This window comes from Cydia strobilella, chromosome 2 (genome assembly GCF_947568885.1).
Source record: "Cydia strobilella chromosome 2, ilCydStro3.1, whole genome shotgun sequence".
Classification (NCBI taxonomy): domain Eukaryota; kingdom Metazoa; phylum Arthropoda; class Insecta; order Lepidoptera; family Tortricidae; genus Cydia; species Cydia strobilella.
In genome coordinates this window covers 27,140,840-27,160,537 of record NC_086042.1, presented here as the reverse complement: position 1 = coordinate 27,160,537, position 19,698 = coordinate 27,140,840, and the positions used below count along the sequence as shown (strand labels likewise).

The window sequence follows — 19,698 nt, the reverse complement described above, 5'->3', positions numbered from 1 at the left end:
ATAAATAAGGTATGTAATTGTATACCGTAAAACCAGAACTATAGTCCAATACTGCAACTATGGTTCACATGTTCAACAATTAAGCATATTGTAATAATTCTATTTAACACAGTTGCTCAAAAAGCACTACTTTACGTAGCTGTCTAGCATTCGCAAAGTTGGTTTTTGCGAACTAGGTAGTATGGATGTTTAAAACTATTCATTTATGGGGCGGTATAGTTATTTGATATCGTCGAAGAAGTCTATTACTTACATTATTAAATTGCGGGAAGAGTTCTAGATTTTGCTACACATAGATTTAGATTTAGATTTATTTATTCCATAATATTAAATTACATTATAAATTATTTTAACTTAATCTATACGAATTTATATTATGATCGTCACTTATTATATACAAATGTCAATACAGATAAAAATTCATCACAAAGTCAAATAAATGTTGGGAAATAAATATACGATGTCAATAATAGCATGGTTACGAAAAAGATGTCAATATGGCTAGTTATACCTAGATATCTCTTAATGGTCGTCAAATTATATAGACAGCTGCTCCGTATATGTAAAGATAGATATGGATATATATATTTAATATAGATATGGTATAGGCATGTTAGTGTCAATAAGTTAAGCTTAGCAAAATCAAGTCGGCACGAGTTTCTGCGACCTTTACTACAAATCGTTTTTTTCGAGCTACAAATGCACGGTGTTTTTCAACTGAGTTGCCCCATAAGAGTAACCCATATCTAAGAATAGACTCGATATAAGCATGATATATTACGAGAGCTGTTTTTTTCTGAAACAGTTTCTTTGAGTCTCCATAATATATATATAAATCACAGATCACAGATATTTAACTTACTGTAACTAATCGCGACTATAGTTTTCATGTCTACCTCGAGTGCTGCCAAAGAGAATTGAAAAAATACTAACTTTTATTATGACATTTTGTGTGACTAATACGTACGTACACTGAAACACACTATCTCGTATAAAACCTAAGAATAAAGTGTGAAACGCCGAAAACACTTGAAAACTTGGTAGAATAACATTTCAACTCTGAGAGGTCAGAGACAAATAAATAAAGATTGTAAGAAAATACTTTAGTGAAATTAACAAGCACAGTTTTTGGGACATTTTATTTTCGGACGACGATTTTTTAAACCTCCTAATGAAAAGTAAATAAAAAATCGTGGCAATACGTTATTTCACTAATAGTAATTAATGTTTCAATATTTAATTAAAATCTCTAGAACTGTCCTAAAATTTGGTATGTATGTTAATAGGGAATATTACGCGAAACTCTGCGTAGGGGCGCCACTACCACAATCTGAAACAAGAAAATCGAAATTTCGTTATCTAACATCTCTCTTGCATATTCAAGCGATAAAGAGGCAGATAGCGAAATTTTGGATTCGCGTTTCCCGGTAGATCCTCTGTAAACAAACCGTCTCGATGCATCAATGTCATATTTTATTATCTCTGAAAACTTGTCAAAAACCTGTTCAAGGTACAGTATGTATAAGTTATTATATGGTTTACTAAAGGGGCTAGTGCTGCACTCTGGTGGTAGAACATTGCAGTAATACCCCCTATTAAAGGTCCCTTTTCATGGTAACACTATTTGACATTTATTGCAACCTCGAGAAGCCGCTGCCATCTTGGAAAATGTGTACCATACTGGAGAAATTCGCATTTTACGCACTCTATGAGAATGTGGTCTACTCTACGGTAACATATCTTATTAAATTTTACTCAAAAATGTCCTACATACTTTTGCGGAAAAAATACATCTTTTATATCATTATATGTATCATCTATAGTAAAATGTGGCTTTCCATCAGAGTAGGGTCGTTATGTTTCATGTGTAATAATGACCATTCTATCAAATTTTCTATTGGAATTTCAGATAAAATAGGTAGTCCTTATTGTACTTGAAGCATAAGGATCCTTCTGTATTGGAAAGCCACAAATAATAGTTGTAACGATATTAAAATATATGTAGCTCATATTGAAATATTGTAAGGCCCCGATTTTGATGCCAATGCCAACCTTTTAAATTTTAGTATTCATTTGTATTTTTTAATCTGTTACTTAGCTGCCTGGTTAAAGACGTGCCAACGGCGTTGTATGAAAGTTGTCAGTCTTTTCTGTGTATTAGTCTCTAATTTATAGGAATAACTAAGTTTTTTTTCTCACATGTGAATACGTAATTTCATAATCAAGGTGATAATTAACCGGTATCATAATTATGATACGCATTGTTTATAATAAAATCGCGTATCTAATTCAATTAAAACTCAATTAATTGGATCTCGTAGCCGAAAATTGATCAATAACCATTAACACCCACCTTAATGTGCTGAGAAAATTGATTTTTTTTAAATAAAAACAAAGGTTTTCTTTAAATTTGAAATTAAAAAAACCGGCCAAGTGCGAGTCGGGCTCGCGCACCGAGGGTTCCGTACTTTTTAGGGTTCCGTACCCAAAGGGTAAAAAACGGGACCCTATTACTAAGATTCCGCTGTCCGTCTGTCCGTCCGTCTGTCCGTCTGTCTGTCCGTCTGTCTGTCTGTCTGTCTGTCACCAGGCTGTATCTCCGTGATGGCTAGACAGTTGAAATTTTCACAGATGATGTATTTCTGTTGCCGCTATGACAACAAATACTAAAAACAGAATAATATAAATAATTTAAATGGGGCTCCCATACAACAAACGTGATTTTTTTGCTGTTTTTTTCCGTAATGGTACGGAACCCTTCGTACGCGAGTCCTACTCGCACTTGGCCGGTTTTTTAAGTATTTGTTGTTATAGCGGCAACAGAAATACATCATCTGTGAAAATTTCAACTGTCTAGCTATTACGGTTCATGAGATACAGCCTGGTGACAGACAGACGGACAGACGGACAGACGGACAGACGGACAGCGGAGTCTTAGTAATAGGGTCCCGTTTTTACCCTTTGGGTACGGACAGTTGAAATTTTCACAGATGATGTATTTCTGTTGCCGCTATGGCAACTGGCACTTGGCCGGTTTTTTACTATTTTTGTAGGTGATAATGTGCTGGAGTGTACGTACACATTAGTCACATATATAGCCATTAAAAAAACCAGTTTTCTCATTTTTGTGGCAATACTCGAAGTGAACATGAAGACTATATTGGCACTGTGTTTCAGTAAGTAAACATTCGTTGTATCAAAGATAGATATAACTCCGTAATAGATGGATACAGTCTGGAAAAAACGTGCCTCGAAAATCACGAAAATTTGATTCTCGATCAGATGGCGCCACTAGTTTTGGCCTACACTCGTATAGAGGGCGTTGACGGTTTCGTTTGTTATTTATAATTTTAACGCATATCAGTGAAAGAATGGGTCAAAATCATATAAAAATAAAATTTGCAAATAAAAAAATAATTTATCCATATTTAAATACATTTTAACGTATTGTTATAAATCTTCATTTTTAGTTTTAAAGTATGTCGATAGATGGCAGTGAATTTACAGTGGTTACAAAATTTACTATGACAGTACCGCTCTATCTTATTATATCCTCTTTGGTTGTATTAAGAGGATACTGGACGGCCACTTCTCCATACAAATGTATTTCTCATTTTCCTTTCTGGATACTAACATTACACTGAAATATTACACAATTTGATTTTTATAAATTATTATTATAAATTAGGAACCAGAAGCAATTTCCATCCAAACTATTAAAAGCACACGTATAATGATTTAAAAATCGAAAAAAGTCAAATGAAGGGGCATAGCCTTAATTACTACTAGCTACACCTCTACAACAGATGTGTCGTTTTCAAGCGAAAGGTACCTTATTCACCACATTGTCGCTTACCATAAGGACGCTCTGACAGGTTTTTCGTATGCGACAATGTGGTACCTTTTGCTTGAAAACGTCACAAATATTCTGAAAATATCTTCCTGAGTCTGTGCGGAAAGAGAAGAGTCGTGAAGTTCCACGCACAGACTCTAATCTAAATGTTAATATTCAGAGAAAAAAAAATTTGTCTCTCGTCTTAATGCTGGTTAAGGCGAAGTTACCCACATACTAAAGGCGAAGCTAAGGTAACTATTCCCAACCCTTATTTTCAAGAACTAAATATATAACGGGGCATGCTTGTGTTTCAGTGGTTCTGTTAGGGCTAGCGGTCGCCCAGAACCGTGGACCGTGTGGCTGCTTAAGGACCTTCGATTTTTGCGCCAACGACCACCAGACGTATCACAGTATCTGCGAGTACAAGTGCAAACATCCCTCCGTCCAGTTTCAGGACTGGTTTGTACTGTACCAAGGAGAGTGCCAGTCTTAACTCTTAGTTTCACGTTTTTGTCGAACAGATGGAGTCACTTGGATTAAAACTTAAAACATTTACACGTTTATTTTTGCAGTGGCGTAGCGTGAAGTCTAGGCGTAGGCGAAGTCGCATCTGCAAGGCCTTGTTTTACTGTGTATTTCCAATTTAATAAAAATGGTTGGCTCCCGGGCCCTATTTAGTGTGAGGACATGAGCGAGGGGCCGCTTTGCTCACGCCTAGCTACGCCACTGTGTTCATAATTATTGGTTCCTTCCTTTACTATGTTTTGAGGTTACAAATGAACCCGCACTTCTATGTCGACGACGGGTATGTATTACAGTCAGAAAAGTCATAAAAATGTGCTATTTTCAACCAAAAGGGTACTTATTGTCGCTTGTCAGTTAGGCGCTATTTCCATATAGCTTCAATTAGAAATCAACCTTATCAACAAGCGACAATGTGGTACCTTTTGGTTGAAAACGTCACATATACAATTGAAAGACCCATCGTAAGAATTTGAAATGCATATTTGTATATTTTTAAAATATAGCCTTATCTTCGAAGCTGTGTGCGTGTGTGTATAAACGTCATATTTTCATAGAAAAACATAAATTATGATACTGTCATTGCAAATTCCATGCCATATTAATAATTGTTTGGTCACACGATTAAAGGTCTCTCGACGAATAATCTGTAATACCATAAACCGGCATTCGTCTGCACCAGTTGATATATTAAATTCCTTTACAATTAATTATTTAATTATCGCATGGAATCCATTCGGCACGTGCAGTACTTTGAAGCGGTTACTGATGTGGTCGCCGATAAAAGATTCACGGCACATTTTTGTGCAGCCATTTAAATTTTAAATAATGGAAATATTACAGGGGTGATAACGACAGTAGGTAAAGAAATATAGGAAGCCAATATGGATGACATGAATCTCGAATATATAAAATGTTGTTTAAATTTCGCGCAAAAACGCTCCAAGCTGTCACGTGATCTTGATGACGTAACGAATTAACGATGTGTTAAACAAAGTGCTGTCAGTGCCACCTCTGGCACTGACCTGCTGGCCTAGTCAAGTTGACAATCGCTTGCGCTACGACAACGAAACGCTTTGTGTATCTCTATCACTCTTCCATATTAGTGCAACAGTGACAGTTGCGTTTCGTTCGCTACGGAGCGAAAGCGATTGGCATGTTGGCTACGCCGCCTGGTGGTCCTCACCACTAGGTTTGACAACTTGTCTGTGCGTGTTTCTCACACCGTGACGTCACGCGTTCCAATTTGCGTTTGCAGTCACGTGATGCTGGGCATTACTTTAAATACTTTTAATTATTTTTTAATTTATTTATTACGCATAATTACACTTACAAAATATGATTTTCAGCATTCTAATATTCCCTGCTATGGGAAAAACATAACATTTTATATAATCGCGATTCATGTCAACATCCCTATTATATTCAATGGATATTTGATTTCTAGGTAAATTTCATTAATTATAAAACTCCCGTGAGACTCAAACATATAAGATTATTTTAAACCGGGTCACTCACGTATTATAAAGTCGAATAGCTCGACATGTTTCGGTCCACTTTACGAGGACCGTCTTCACGGAAACACGACACGTCTTCACTGGTCGAGGGTGCGGCGTGTAATACGTGAGTGACCCGGTTTAAAATAATCTAATAAATTTCATTAATATTATACTTCGGTGAAAAAATTGGCACCGTCGATAAAGTTAGCGTTGCCTACGCTAGACTTTTCCAGCACTTATTTTCAATTAATTATAATATTATTTACTCGTACTAAGCAAGTGAAAAACGCTTGCTACTGCTTACAGTGTAATTGCGTGTCAGGCATGTGTTATTAATACGTTATTTATTTCAGTAAGTAGTTTGTACTGTTTCCCGCCATCATTTTCCAATAGTTCTCTTGTAATAAATATCGAATTAACACATCTCAATGAAAAATACGAGTATAAAGGAACCGGTCAAGTGCGAGTTCATTTAACTAGCGCACTGAGGGTTCCGTACAAACTTTCAGTACTTTCATGCAACTGGATAAGGACGGATTTAAGGCCTTATTTCGTGTTTGCTCAGTGTGCCGAAAAGTATTATTAAAAAATTTAAGTACATTTTTTTTAAACTTGCCGCTAGTTATAGTGTCACATAAAGAATTCATTTATTTCTTTGTTTTCATAGAAAAATATTAAAACATGTGTTTTTTTGTTTTTTGAAATTAACCGACAATAAAATTTCCTCCATACAAAATGAAAGTGATGCAATTTTGCCATCAAATAATTATGATGAATGATTTTTCTTTTTTATGTACCTAATCTCTGGGCATAATCAATGTAATTTTTCGTATTGTTTCTTTTGTCAGAAGTGATTTAACATTGCATCATTCATATTAAATGTTAATTAATTAGATATTTTCTCAAAATACTTCGTGTGCCAAATTTTGTTGATTAGTACCTATAATATAAATATTTTATATTATTATAACACCTAAATACCTATCCTACATTTCTGACATTTTGACTCTTAATCGGGTCGAAATTCTTTTCGTTGTCTTGTTTCTGACCACTCTGTCACGCTTCTATTTTTGTCTTTTATCAAATAAAAAAAAGTTGAGTGCTATTGTATGTCTTTCTAGCTGTAGATTATAATTCTATTGAGAAAAATTAAAAACTAAATTTCACCTCATACACAAAGCTCCACTCCGTCACATTTTTTGGGGACAAACAACGAGACAACGAAAATTTTTTTTGACCCAATTAAGAATCAAAATGTCAGAAATGGGTCTCTATTGTTGCCCATATAGTTTTAAGTCAAATGTATTGTTTGTCCACATTTTCGTTAGTCATAATTTGGTTTTTCTCAGAAACGCGTAACTTTTCAGGATTGCCATAAAACAAACCTAACCTAACCTAACCTATCTATAGGATAACCTGAGGAAAATCCTGAAAGTTAACGGTTTCAGAATTATGATTAATGATAATATGACAATCATTACATTATGACTTTCAATAATTATGTCAAACAAAGGGACCCCATATTACTATACGAATACAAATTCCACAAAGGCAACCAATTCCACGTTCCGCACAATAAGTTGTAGTTAGCTGAATTCAATCGCACGATTGTCGCATCGACGGAGTCGCACAACTAATCAAGATCGTGCGGAGTTGGTCGATCTAATCGGCCCATTCATCTAGCGGGGCCCGGGAATGAGACGAGTTGATACTTGAAAGTTTTTTTTGTATGAAACATGAGTATAAATAGAAAAAAGTTAACGTAATAATGTAATTTTAATTATAATATTTAGAAATAAAAACGAAGAAATATAAAATATAAAACTAACATACAAATTAATGGTACTAAAGTACAAAGGTAATTTTATCGTTAATTGTGTAGGTAGCTGTTTATATCGACATCGCAAAAAATTGACAACTACAAAACCATGTTGAGATTCATGGGCATACGTATTAATGTTAAAAAAAGAGAACACATTAGATACCAAACTTTATCCACGTTGAATACGTTATCACGGCATTCAATGAAAAACGATATCCAACTCACAATCTTTAGGTAGTTATTGATTGCAAATCATCCTCAAGCTGAGCAAGCCAGTAGGTTAGATACAGCAACCGCCATCGACATCACCTTCCAGTAAAATATGTTTTTAATTCAGTTAAGATAAATAAATATCTTTTTCTAACGAAACATAAGTTAAGCATTATTAATTATTATTAAACGAATTCCGAGAAGGTCTTATTGAAGCTTTGTGAGGTCATTCATTGCCTTTTTATACATAGTCTCATCATACTCAAAGGCAATTTGATTACATGCAACTTAAGGTCAGCATTTAAGTGGCTTGTTCCTCATTACATTTTATTAGTAATAATTAATCAGCCTTGGAAGCCTCATTTATAGCCGTTTTGTTATATTTTGAATATGTACAAATCAACATCACAGGCGAAGTGCACTGTAAACCGGTATTCTAATTCGTCATTACTTGGTAAATAAAATTTGAAGTACAAAATTTATATGGGATTAATAAGTATGAAATGATTTATAGAATAAAAAAAAAATTAAAGTATTTAACCTGTATCTCAGGTTATTTCATCCATACAAGAGAGAATCTAAAACTAAGAGATACGGAAATTGTTTAGTTAAATGGCGAGTTTTAAATATAATTATAATTTAAAGTAGTAAATCAAACATAAAACCAACTGATAACCACAAGCCCCTAATTGAAATAATACCTACACTGTACTGATAGGTATGGTGCTTTCACAGTTCCACTTATGAACAGAGCTAGGCTGATATTTAATCAAATCATCCATCGTAACGTAAGTATCAAGTAGGTTGAATCCTTCGCAATCTGTGTGATTCCGGCACGCGGTCCCATCCTGGTCCCAATAAAGAAGGCACTCAGACACTGTAGACACTCGCTATACCTTACCTTTAGGGGTAATGGGGGGATGTGGGGGGCAAGTAAATCTGTAGAACTACTTTATCCTACTAAGGCCCAAGGTCCTACACAGTTCTTTTTCAGTTTGATGAAATTTTAATCATATTCAATTGGAACAGTCGCTTTTGCTGTTTCTTTTAAGTGAAAAATCGACTCTATTTCCTACACTATAGGTTCAAATTTCAGTAGCAAATTTTGGATTTTTCACTTGTATGACTGGAGGTTAAATATTTAGTCATATCTTAATGGACTTAAAAACACTCCAAAACATGAAATGTGTCAAGTAGTATTTTTGCGTGATCAGTTTCATTCCGTATCTACTTTGCTCCCCACTGGGTAATTGTGCTCCAACAGTTTTTAGGGTTCCGTACCCAAAGGGTAAAAACGGGACCCTATTACTAAGACTCCTCTGTCCGTCTGTATGTCTGTCTGTCGTCAGGCTGTATCTCATGAACCGTGATAGCTAGACAGTTGAAATTTCCACATATGATTTCTGTTGCCGCTATAACAAAAAATACTAAAAACAGAATAAAATAAATCCCTCCCATACAACAAACGTGATTTTTTTGCCGTTTTTTGCGTAATGGTACGGAACCCTTCGTGCGCGAGTCCGACTCGCACTTGGCCGGTTTATAATATAAATCGGAGCAAATTTTCAAACAAATTTGGCCCATTTTACGGCAGCTGTTAAGTATAATATTAAGTTTAACTAAAAGGGAAATTTTCTATATTTAGTTTTTAATTTGTATTGTTTTAGTTTTAGCTTGTCTAGGTTTAATTAGTAATAATTAGTTTTAAGTTTTTTTTATTTTATGTATTGTACTTTATTAATGTGTGTTGACTAAATAAATACAAATGACTATATAAAAAAAAAACTAAAAAGTACCCGGCTTGGAATAGTTTACTGTCAAACAGGCCGGGAAGTACTGAATTTCCAGCTGAGTAAACGGGAGAAGCGACGTCGTTTAGTAAGGCAAGCCTGGCAATTTGTATTCCGGACGACTTATGTTCAGAGCTTTTTTTATAAAATAAACCCAAATCCAAGAACACCTGGATCTATATCCGGATCACTCAAGTTTTTTCTCCTATTTGTGCATTCCCCAATTTCTCATACATTTTGTATGGACCGTCACAAAACTGTCACCCAAAATTTGTATTAAAAACTGAGGACAGTTTTTTTCTTTGTTTATTCATTTAGTTCTCGTGATTTTGAGTCGAAATAACTCAAGAATTGTTTAGTCTTGGAAAAAAAAATCGTACCATTTTTTCCTGAAAACCCTCAATAGTTTTGTGGTTTCACGGTATATTACCTATATTCTAAGAAGTTTCTTTAAGATATAATTTATCGTAGGTATCACAAACAAATATTTCACCAAGTTTTAACTCTAAAAAACCCATATCCGTGATTCTGAGATACACGTGATTCTCAAACAAGTAAATGGGCAAAAACATTACGAATCGTCATAATAAAAACTAGTTACATCATTAAAATAATGCTGATTTTGTAAGTCAACAAAAACAGATTGTCATACTTTTGGTAATTTAGCGCGTTATGTAATCGTAATTTAATTACGTATTAAATTAAAGGTACCGTAAACGCCTACTATGCTCCCCACTGGGTAATTGTACTCCAACAGTTTGTATACAGGGTGGCTAAAAAATAAGTGCATTTCCGTTGCCAGGGAGGTTTTGGGATTACACTGAGCAACTTTTACTATGGGATCAACCACGAAATCTCATTTTTTTTTACCCTCCCATAGAAAAAGGACCAGCCAAAATGTAAGAAACAGCCATATTTTTTTCACGATTAAGGGTTACTGCATAATTAGCTGAGAATAATTCATATGAAATGATAATGAACCTTGTCTAATTTTTCTTTACCGTAATGGATATAGGTAATTAAATATACTCGTAATGTAGGTTTTTTTTCACAAAAATACCAAATGAAGATTTTTTGAATACCGAATGGAACAAAGCAGGTGATCTCTATAATTTGCAATTTAAATCGACTGTAAAGGCCGAGTGAAACAAATCTTCCCGATTTGACTAATCAAATAGATGGGATTTTGAGATTACCTCGACAACATAAAGATTGGAAAAAGATTAAGAAGCTGAGAATTACATCAATTTAATATTGTATTTACCTATAAATATAATTATTATTACTATAAATAAATATTACGGGACAATCTTACACAAATCGATCTAGTCCCATTGTAAGCTCAATAAGGCTCGTGTTGTGGGTACCCGGCGACGATATACATAATATAATAGACAAATACATAATTATAAATCAATGCCCTTACCGGAATTCGAACCCTGGACCTACTGCTTCGAAGGCAGAGTTACAGAAGGCCCGTTCTTCGTAATAGTTACAGAAGGCTAATCTAATTTAATTTATAAAACTGTAATGTGAAAACTTCCTCAGTTGAGTTTCCTTATTCTTTAGAGCAAAACTAAAAGTTTAAAGGACTTCGAAAATGCTAAGATCAAAATAATCGAGTTAAAGGTTTTAAGAAATTAAACTTAATTACACGCTCTCTTTGTTTCAGGCGTTCCAGTAATCAACAGCCAGACAACTGTGGAAGATATAGAAGCTATAACACTAGATCAAATTACAGACAATTTAGAAACTACCACAGAATTTACAGAAGACGCAATCATAAAAGAAAACACTCTAAACAAATATAATGTCAGGCAATTACGAAGTCAAAGCATTGAAAACGTAGACAATGTAGCATTAGAAAAAGAACAGGCTGCATCACATGAAACAGTCAACACTAAAACAGTCAATATTGATGCAAAGAAACCAGAAAGCGCTTCAAAACTAGTTTTATCTCCAGAACTTAATCCATTAAACGTAAACACGATAGCAAAAACAGCCCTAAGACAACCGACAAAACATATGGTAAAAGAATTAAATGATGAAGACTTGCAAAAGGTAAAAAAGGTTATAAAGAAATCCGAACAAAAAACGCATGTTAAATATGACGAAGCGACGGGTGAATTGATCGATGGGCCTCATCCGTGCCAAAGAGAGTGTAAAGAAGGAGAGAAGCCGATGATCTGCTACTACATGTTCCATCTAGAATGGTACCAGACTATGAGCAAGGCTTGCTTTGACTGTCCTTTTAACGAAACGGATTGCCAGAGACTCGATTGTATTCCGGCCGACGGTATGAACAGACCTCTCAACGTTATTAATAGGAAGATGCCTGGACCTGCTATTGAGGTACGTCTCACTTCAAATACTTGCCAAGTTTTAATTTAAATTTCGCACAATAATGCCCAGTATTTCAAGGTTTCAAAATAATTTTTCGTTTGTTTGTGCACCCTCAAAAATTGTTTGCTCAACGCAGATATTCCAATCCCGAAAAGTTGGCAAACTTTATTTTTGTCCAGTTTTATTTAGTACTTGAATGGGTATTTAATATTTTTTCATTGAGCTAGCTTCCGAGCGACGGATCAAAATGAAACGTTATTGCTTTCTGGATTAATTTAAGCGGGGTGGCGACTTTTTTATTTGTCCATGTTTTGTTAATTACGCGAATTGTGGCGGGGTTTTACTTAATTAGAAGAAAGCTTGTATTAAGACAATGGAATGAATAACCATAAAACTTATTTTATCAAAGACATGACTGCTTGCTTGAAGAATACTTTTTGGTATGGTAAGGATTTAGTGAATTAATTTTATGTTATAATATTACTTTTCTTTACCACGTCGGTTCACACGTATATATGTGATAGTATGTATTTATGTAAACACTTTATTGCACATAAAATAGGTTAAGACACAATAAAACAAAATATATATAATGTACAAAGGCGAACCTATCCCTCTAAGGGATCTCTTCAACCTTTGACCAATTGACAGTAAAAAATAAAGCATAAAAACAAATAAATGAGAATAAATAGAATATAAGATAGTAAGCCGTTACCGTAGCCCACGGACGCTTTCAATTAATTATTTAAAGTAACATTATGTTAAACAATAATACATATTGAAGTGAAATAAAATTATATCAAATGTAGTGCACTCCTTAGAATTAGCAGTCAGCGTGTTTTCACAGATGATACATTATAATATTTCCCGTTGCAGGTGTGCCAACACGACAGAGTCATAGTTGACGTGGAGAACGACCTAATGACGGAGGGCACAACGGTACATTGGCACGGTCAGCACCAACGCGGGACGCCTTACATGGATGGAACACCTTACGTCACCCAATGTCCTATCCTACCTGATACTACCTTCAGGTAAGCATGCAGTGTAGACTGGTGGTGGAGAGTACAACGGTACATATGGAAGGAACTCCTTACATCACCCAATGTCCTATCCTACCTGACACTACAGCAGCAATATCAGGCAGTAAGCATGCAGTGTAGACTAATGGAGGGTACAACAGTAGGTGCATTGGAATGGGAAGCATCAGCGTGGCACATCTTACATGGACGGAACACCTTACATCACCCAATGTCCTATCCTACCTGATACTACCCTCAGGTAAGCAAGCAGTAAGCATGCAGTGTAGACTGATGGAGGGTACAACGGTAGGTACATTGGAACGGGCAGCATTACCAAGACACACCTTACATGGACGGAACTTCTTACGTACGTCAAGATAGGACATTATATCTTAGTCTGTTCGGAAAGAGAAGAGTCGTGGAATGTATTGGGCCCCATACATTCCACGACTCTTCACTTTCCGCACAGACTCTACATGATAATACCTTCAGGTAAGCATGCAGTGGTGTAGACTGATACCGAAAGAGGCAATGGTGTATTTTGAAGGGAATTAATATACCTTATTAAGGCCGTTCCATCGGTTTGCCGCTATCACTGTCACATTTCGCAAGAAAGAACGGGAAAGTGTCAATTTTGATCGAATTTTGTCGATTTTTATTTATTTTAAAAATGATGCCTTACAATATCGAAATTCGAAAGCTGTCAAATTATTATTTGTTATGATTGTTTTTTCTTCTTTTTTTTGTTTATAGTGTCACATAATAAATAACCGAGTAATGTTTGATTAAAGTCCGAGTTAGAGGTTACTTTGGGAATTAATTGTATCGAGCGAAGTGTCATAATTCGTGTATCAGAAGCTGTGTTATTAAGGATAATATAATCAAGAACTACATATTTTTTCCACGTCAAAAATATGATCATATAAGGAGATTTTTCGCCTTCTGGCTCAGGGAACGGCCTTAATAACATGTTTCATGCGTGAATAAACTTCTCTAACTTTTGATATTTGCGTAATCTTCATGAGTTTGAATTGTGCCAAATAAGTGTATTCTGTTGCTAAACAAACATATTTTTTCACTGAATTTTCCCGTGACTTCTTCAGGTACCAATTCAACGCGTCGCACGATGGCACACATTTCTGGCACTCCCATTCTGGCATGCAGCGAGCGGATGGCGCCGCGGGCGCCTTCGTTATCAGGCGCCCGAAGTCCCAGGATCCACATGGCGCCCTGTACGATTATGATAGGTTAGTATTATAATGGCTTTCACTTATGGAATTCATTCGTACACGGGTATTTAGAGAGCCGATGGCGTGGTAAGCGCGTTTATATGTTGGTATAGTATAGGTTAATAGGTATTTGTTTCCATACCTATTATATTATAATAAATGAATAATATAGGAAAATTTTACACCGATCGACCTAGTTCCACAGTAAGCTCAATAAGGCTTGTGTTGTGGGTACTAGACGGCGATATAGTTATAAAATACATAGTTATACCTAATATATACATAGAAAACTTTCATAACTCGGGAACAGATATTTGTGATAAACACACAAATAAATGACCTTACCAGGATTCGAACACGGGACCTACTGGTTCGTAGGCAGGGTCATTAGCGACTAGGCTAGTAGGCTGCTAAGAGGGAGGTCTTATACAGAATGCCACTAGTGAAATCATAATCCTTTCCTTAAGTTAAAAAGTTGCAATGCGCTCCATCAAATTTTGCTATACGAAGTGCGTTAGGAGTATAAGTTACGTTCTCGAAAGCGTTTATGTCAGTGCCAAACTGGTGGTAGCTAAACTGGACCTCACCCTAAGCTACCCCGTCACCCGTCAAACAAAATAGAATAGAATAGAATAGAATAGTTTATTTCACAAACAGATTTACAAAACATAGTTACCAGGGGCCCCCGCACTAGGTTGCACCTGTATCGCGGGGAACCAGTTACATTTGTACAACAGAATTTCGTTTCGTATGCAAGTCATACTTTATCATATAACATACATTTAAATTGAATACTTAAAACTAAAAACTTAAATAAACTAGGGTTAGGTGACACTCTGTATAATAGCAAAAAAAAATATATTTGATTTTGTGTAAAATAGTTTGTGATCCTGTGCGATCACAAAATGCCCATCAGAGTAAAAGGGAAAGTGTACAAAACGGTTGTACGACCAGCCATGACATACGGAGAAGAGTGCTGGACCTTTAAGAAAGTACACGAACAGAAACTCCACACAAGCGAGATGAAAATGCTCAGATGGGCGGGAGGAGTGACTCGATTGGACAAGGTCAGAAATGAATTTATCAGGGGATCGTTTAAGGTAGCACCTATAGTTGAGAAAGTAAAGGAAAGTCGATGGCGCTGGTATGGCCATATCCTTAGACGTGATGATGACCATTCTGTTAAAAAGGCCCTAAATATACCCAACCAATCCCGAGGAAGAGGAAGACCACCCAACACCTGGTGGTCAGACATGCAGAAAGAGATCCGGAAAGAGAACCTGAGTACGCAGACAAGCCAGAACAGAGCACTCTGGCGCAGACATACAAGGAGGCCCAACCCCAGATAAACTGGGAAGAGGGACAGGCAAAGAAAGAAAGATTTTGTGTAAAATATTTGATATAATATTTTTTTTTCTCTTAGTTGAATAAATACCATCTTTATTGACATATTTTCAAGAAGATTCGACGTAAAGCTGCTTCAATCTTAGCATCGACCGTTAAATCTAGATTGAGTGGTTTAGGCTCTAAGTACTAAGAGCCTTTAAAGTGCTTGTCATCAATTTCGATAACTTGCGCTTAGGTAAAAAAAATCTTGCAAACATATTTATGAAATACGAATATGTACTTGGAAAAAACTAACCATCGAAGCAACTACCTGTACCTACCTGTTGTGTAAATTTCATTCGATAACGTTTGCGTTAAATTTCATTGAGTTTCCAAAACGTCCCGCTTGGCACGCTGCTCAAAATTAAATTAATTAGTAATTATAATTGAATGTTATTTATTGAATTTTTAATTTAATTATTGAATTTGAATTGTATAGAGTTTTAATTATTTGTTGCATTTTCTAGTCAAAAATGATAGAATTTTTAATTTGTTTTTAATTGTTTAGTTTTCATTGTCTTAAGTTTTAATTAATTTCACCATTTATATCGCATTTCCTAGTCAAGAATAATAATTTTAATGATAATAATTTGTTGTGTTGTGTTTAAATTATAAAGCTCACCCGGTTTTGTCCTAGCTAGTCAGCTTCTAGTCATTAATTTGCATGTTAATTTGTCTTGTAATTGTACTCTAACATTATTTTTTAATAGCAATGTAAGTTACTAACACATGTGGGTTATACGAGTATTATGCCTGAAATAAACGATTAAAAAAAACCCTTACAAAAATAGACATAATGGAAACGTCACGCTATCGAATGAAATTTACACTAGGGGTTCTGTTATATTGAATGTATTTAAGTTGCGTTTATCGTGCAATACATGACATGGTACATCGTCACTTTCTGACACCTCGCGCCGGTGATAAGCCCGACCATAATAAGCCAGCAGAATATGTCACGCATGACATGATGTGTTTCTGAAAATGTACAATAGTTAGCCTTGCTTGTACAATAGTTAAGTAGGCTAACTATATAGTTCATTATTTTTAGCATTAGAAAAAAGGTAACAATCTTGAAGTGTCTTTTATTAAAAATCACATTTGAAAAAACAGTCGCGTGACGTCGTCCCCTTTAATCTTAAGTCTAGTTTTTCGACGGCCCAAAAGGCAAAGTATTTACTTACCTAATGGCATCAAAAGACTACATACAAGTATATAATGTAGTTCTCTACGCTCGGTTCAAGGTGACTCCAATAATTTTTAACTTCAAAGGCGCTCGTACATTTTTGATGCTTTGACTTTTTTGATCCAAATGATGATTGAGGGCACTTTATTTTATAATCTAAGATAACACGTAAATGCTTTGAAGTTTAACTAGAAATGTACAGGTTGAATACAATTAAGCTTATTGCTGTAGCTTACGCTGCGTCTTAAGCAAATATCACTCGTTAATGCGAAGCGAAGCGGCGCGGCGCGGAGGCGTTCGCGTTCGCAACGAGATCGCCCACGTAGGACACTTCTATAGGTATCAAAGGATTGATTCACTCCGCGCTCCGCGCCGCGCCGCTTCGCGTTCGCGTGTTGTTCGCCTACGTAGTACGCTGCTTTAGGCTGAATCACCAGCTTCTATATCTCAGTGTTATTTTGCCTCAACTTCCCTTCTCCCTCGTAGTGTCCTCTTCTTAGTCCTTGCTGCAGGATCTGCTGGCTGGAGCTACCCCAAGTATCAGTACATGTGAATTTTTGCTTGAATAAAGTAACAATAGATAAGGTACCTCGCTCTGTGGTTAAAATTGGTCGAGCTATTCAGGCCCAGTATTTTAAGGTACAGTACGCATCGTCTTACGTAGGCGAACAATACGCGCAGTGGCGTAGCGTGAACTAATCTAGCCGTGGGCGAAATCGCATCTGCGAGGCCCTTTTCTTTTGCTGGGCCCGAAGGAGCCTCGCGCGGGGCCCCCATTGGGGCGCGAGGCCGTGGGCGACGGCCCACTTCGCCCACGCCTAGCTACGCCGCTGAACACGCGAACGCGAAGCGGCGCGGCGCGGCGCGTTTCGGCGATCCCACGGCGTTCGCGTTCGCAACGTGATCGCCCACGTAGGACACTTCTATAATAGGTATAGGATTGATTCACCCCGCGCCGTAACTTACCTAATGCATCTTATTAGGAAGAAATAATTATGTCTACCAAACCAAAAGCTTTTAATACTTTGGCAACTCTCTGCAACGCGTACCAAGCCAGTAGAAATGCTACAGAATATTACCCCGGTTTCGAAGTTACGCCAATAGACCTTATAATAAACAATACAAACAAACAAGACATACAGTTAACATTTAGTATTTTATTTTCATACAAGATATATACAGCTTCGCTGAGAGTATCATTTCGTTCCATTTGGAGTTGAAACTCTAGTTCCATGGGGTCCCAGCGCGCATAAGTTGTTTGCAGAAATCGCGAAGCGTCTGGTTGACGTAACTGGTGACCGAAGAGCTGGCGGCTTTCTCGCACAACGTATCAGCATTGCGATACAGCGGAGAAATGCCGCCAGCATCCTTTGTACAATGCCTCAAGGGCCTATTTTAGATTTAAGCTAGTTATTAATTTCGTTTACGTAGTACCACTGTAGTTAACATTAGATATCTTATATAAAAGTTGTGCCTACAGAATCATTCTAGACGAAACTACTTATATAGGTAATAGGCCAATTCGAGTTTTAGTTATTTGATCTGTTTCCGATATGATACTGATCTTTCAGTGTCAAAAGTGACTTTTTTGGTTGAAGATGAGTATCATATCGGAAACAGATGAAAAAAAAAGAAAATGAAAAAAAAAAAAATGAAAAATATATTTATTTTGCACACAAAAATGGGAATTTGCAGATTTAGTATACATGAGGTCCAGGTTGCGCGCATACAGCGGTACATTTAAAACAGTATGAACAGGGGTCCCCAAACTAGGCATAGCCTGTATCTTGGGCGACCAGTTAGTGAATTAAAAACTAGATTGAAAAAAAAAGAAAGTATGTCTAAAGATGAAGATAGGTGCTAGTGCTAATAACCTTAGCTACTAGGGATTTACGTTGGTCAGTCTGTCAGTCAAGTCTCTTACGGCTAAGTGTCTATACCTATAGGTTAAATGTCTAATTATGTAACATAGAGTACCACTACATATGGACAGAAATTGAGGCTTATGGCCGCGATATTTAAAGCATTATACAATTATACAATTTAGAGCATTATACAATGTTTCCTTTCTCAATACAAGTGCGCCGTAGCGTCACTGCACTATCTCCTCAGTCTTATTATAATCGATAGTTAGCAACCAGTCACAAATAACTCGCTTTGCCTGTGAAACAGGGAGGTCCTTGATGTAACAGTGTTTTAGTATTGAATTGTACACTGATGTTTTTCCATAGCTGCCAAATCTCTTTGCAAATTTAGTTTTAGTTGGGGGTTTTTTTAGTATGAAAGTGCGCTTTTTTAGCATTTCTCTGTGCAATTCCGAGCCGATCAAGTTTTTATGGGTAAGTATACATGTTCGGAGTATAAAGCGCTGTCGAATGTTCAAGACCCGGGCTTCTTTGTATAATTGAGACGTGGGGAAGAGAAAGGGTTTTCTAAGCATGACTTTTAGTACAGATCTTTGAGCCCGTTCTGCTACTATGAGCGCGGTTTTTGCTGCGTTGCCCCAGATACTAACGCAGTAGCTAGCCACGGATTGACAAATAGCTGTGTAGACCATTTTCAGGACTCTCCGGTCTGCTTCGTTCCTAACTCGTTTTATTATAGCGATTGTTTTTCTTAACCGTTTTGACAGGCCTCAGACAGATCACATAACTAACACTCGAATTGGCCTGTAAGTCATTCCATTAATACGAAACTAGATTTAAAGTTGGATTGTTTCTTGGGAAAGTATTTTCACGAAACGTTTCGAAGGCATTTTGATTATTTATTGAAAAAGTTTCGATAAACGATTTTACTTCTGACTACATAAAATAGTTTTGTTATATTAGGCAGAAAATTAGAAGGGGACAAAAGA

At 36.2% G+C, this 19,698-nt stretch overlaps 1 protein-coding gene and 1 long non-coding RNA gene across 2 annotated transcripts in view; both read left to right on the top strand.

The window, feature by feature from the left end:
- Positions 1 to 19,698, top strand: part of LOC134754793 (uncharacterized) — a 111,043-nt gene that overhangs the window by 33,339 nt on the left and 58,006 nt on the right. The window contains exons 3-5 of the mRNA XM_063691161.1: positions 11,351 to 12,030; positions 12,898 to 13,055; positions 14,147 to 14,290. Coding sequence (XP_063547231.1) covers positions 11,351 to 12,030; positions 12,898 to 13,055; positions 14,147 to 14,290 — 982 coding nt within the window. The remainder of the gene's footprint in view (positions 1 to 11,350; positions 12,031 to 12,897; positions 13,056 to 14,146; positions 14,291 to 19,698) is intronic.
- LOC134755497 (uncharacterized) lies at positions 3,113 to 4,268 on the top strand. Its single transcript, XR_010129050.1, has 2 exons — positions 3,113 to 3,176; positions 4,150 to 4,268. It is a non-coding gene; the product is annotated as an uncharacterized LOC134755497 (long non-coding RNA).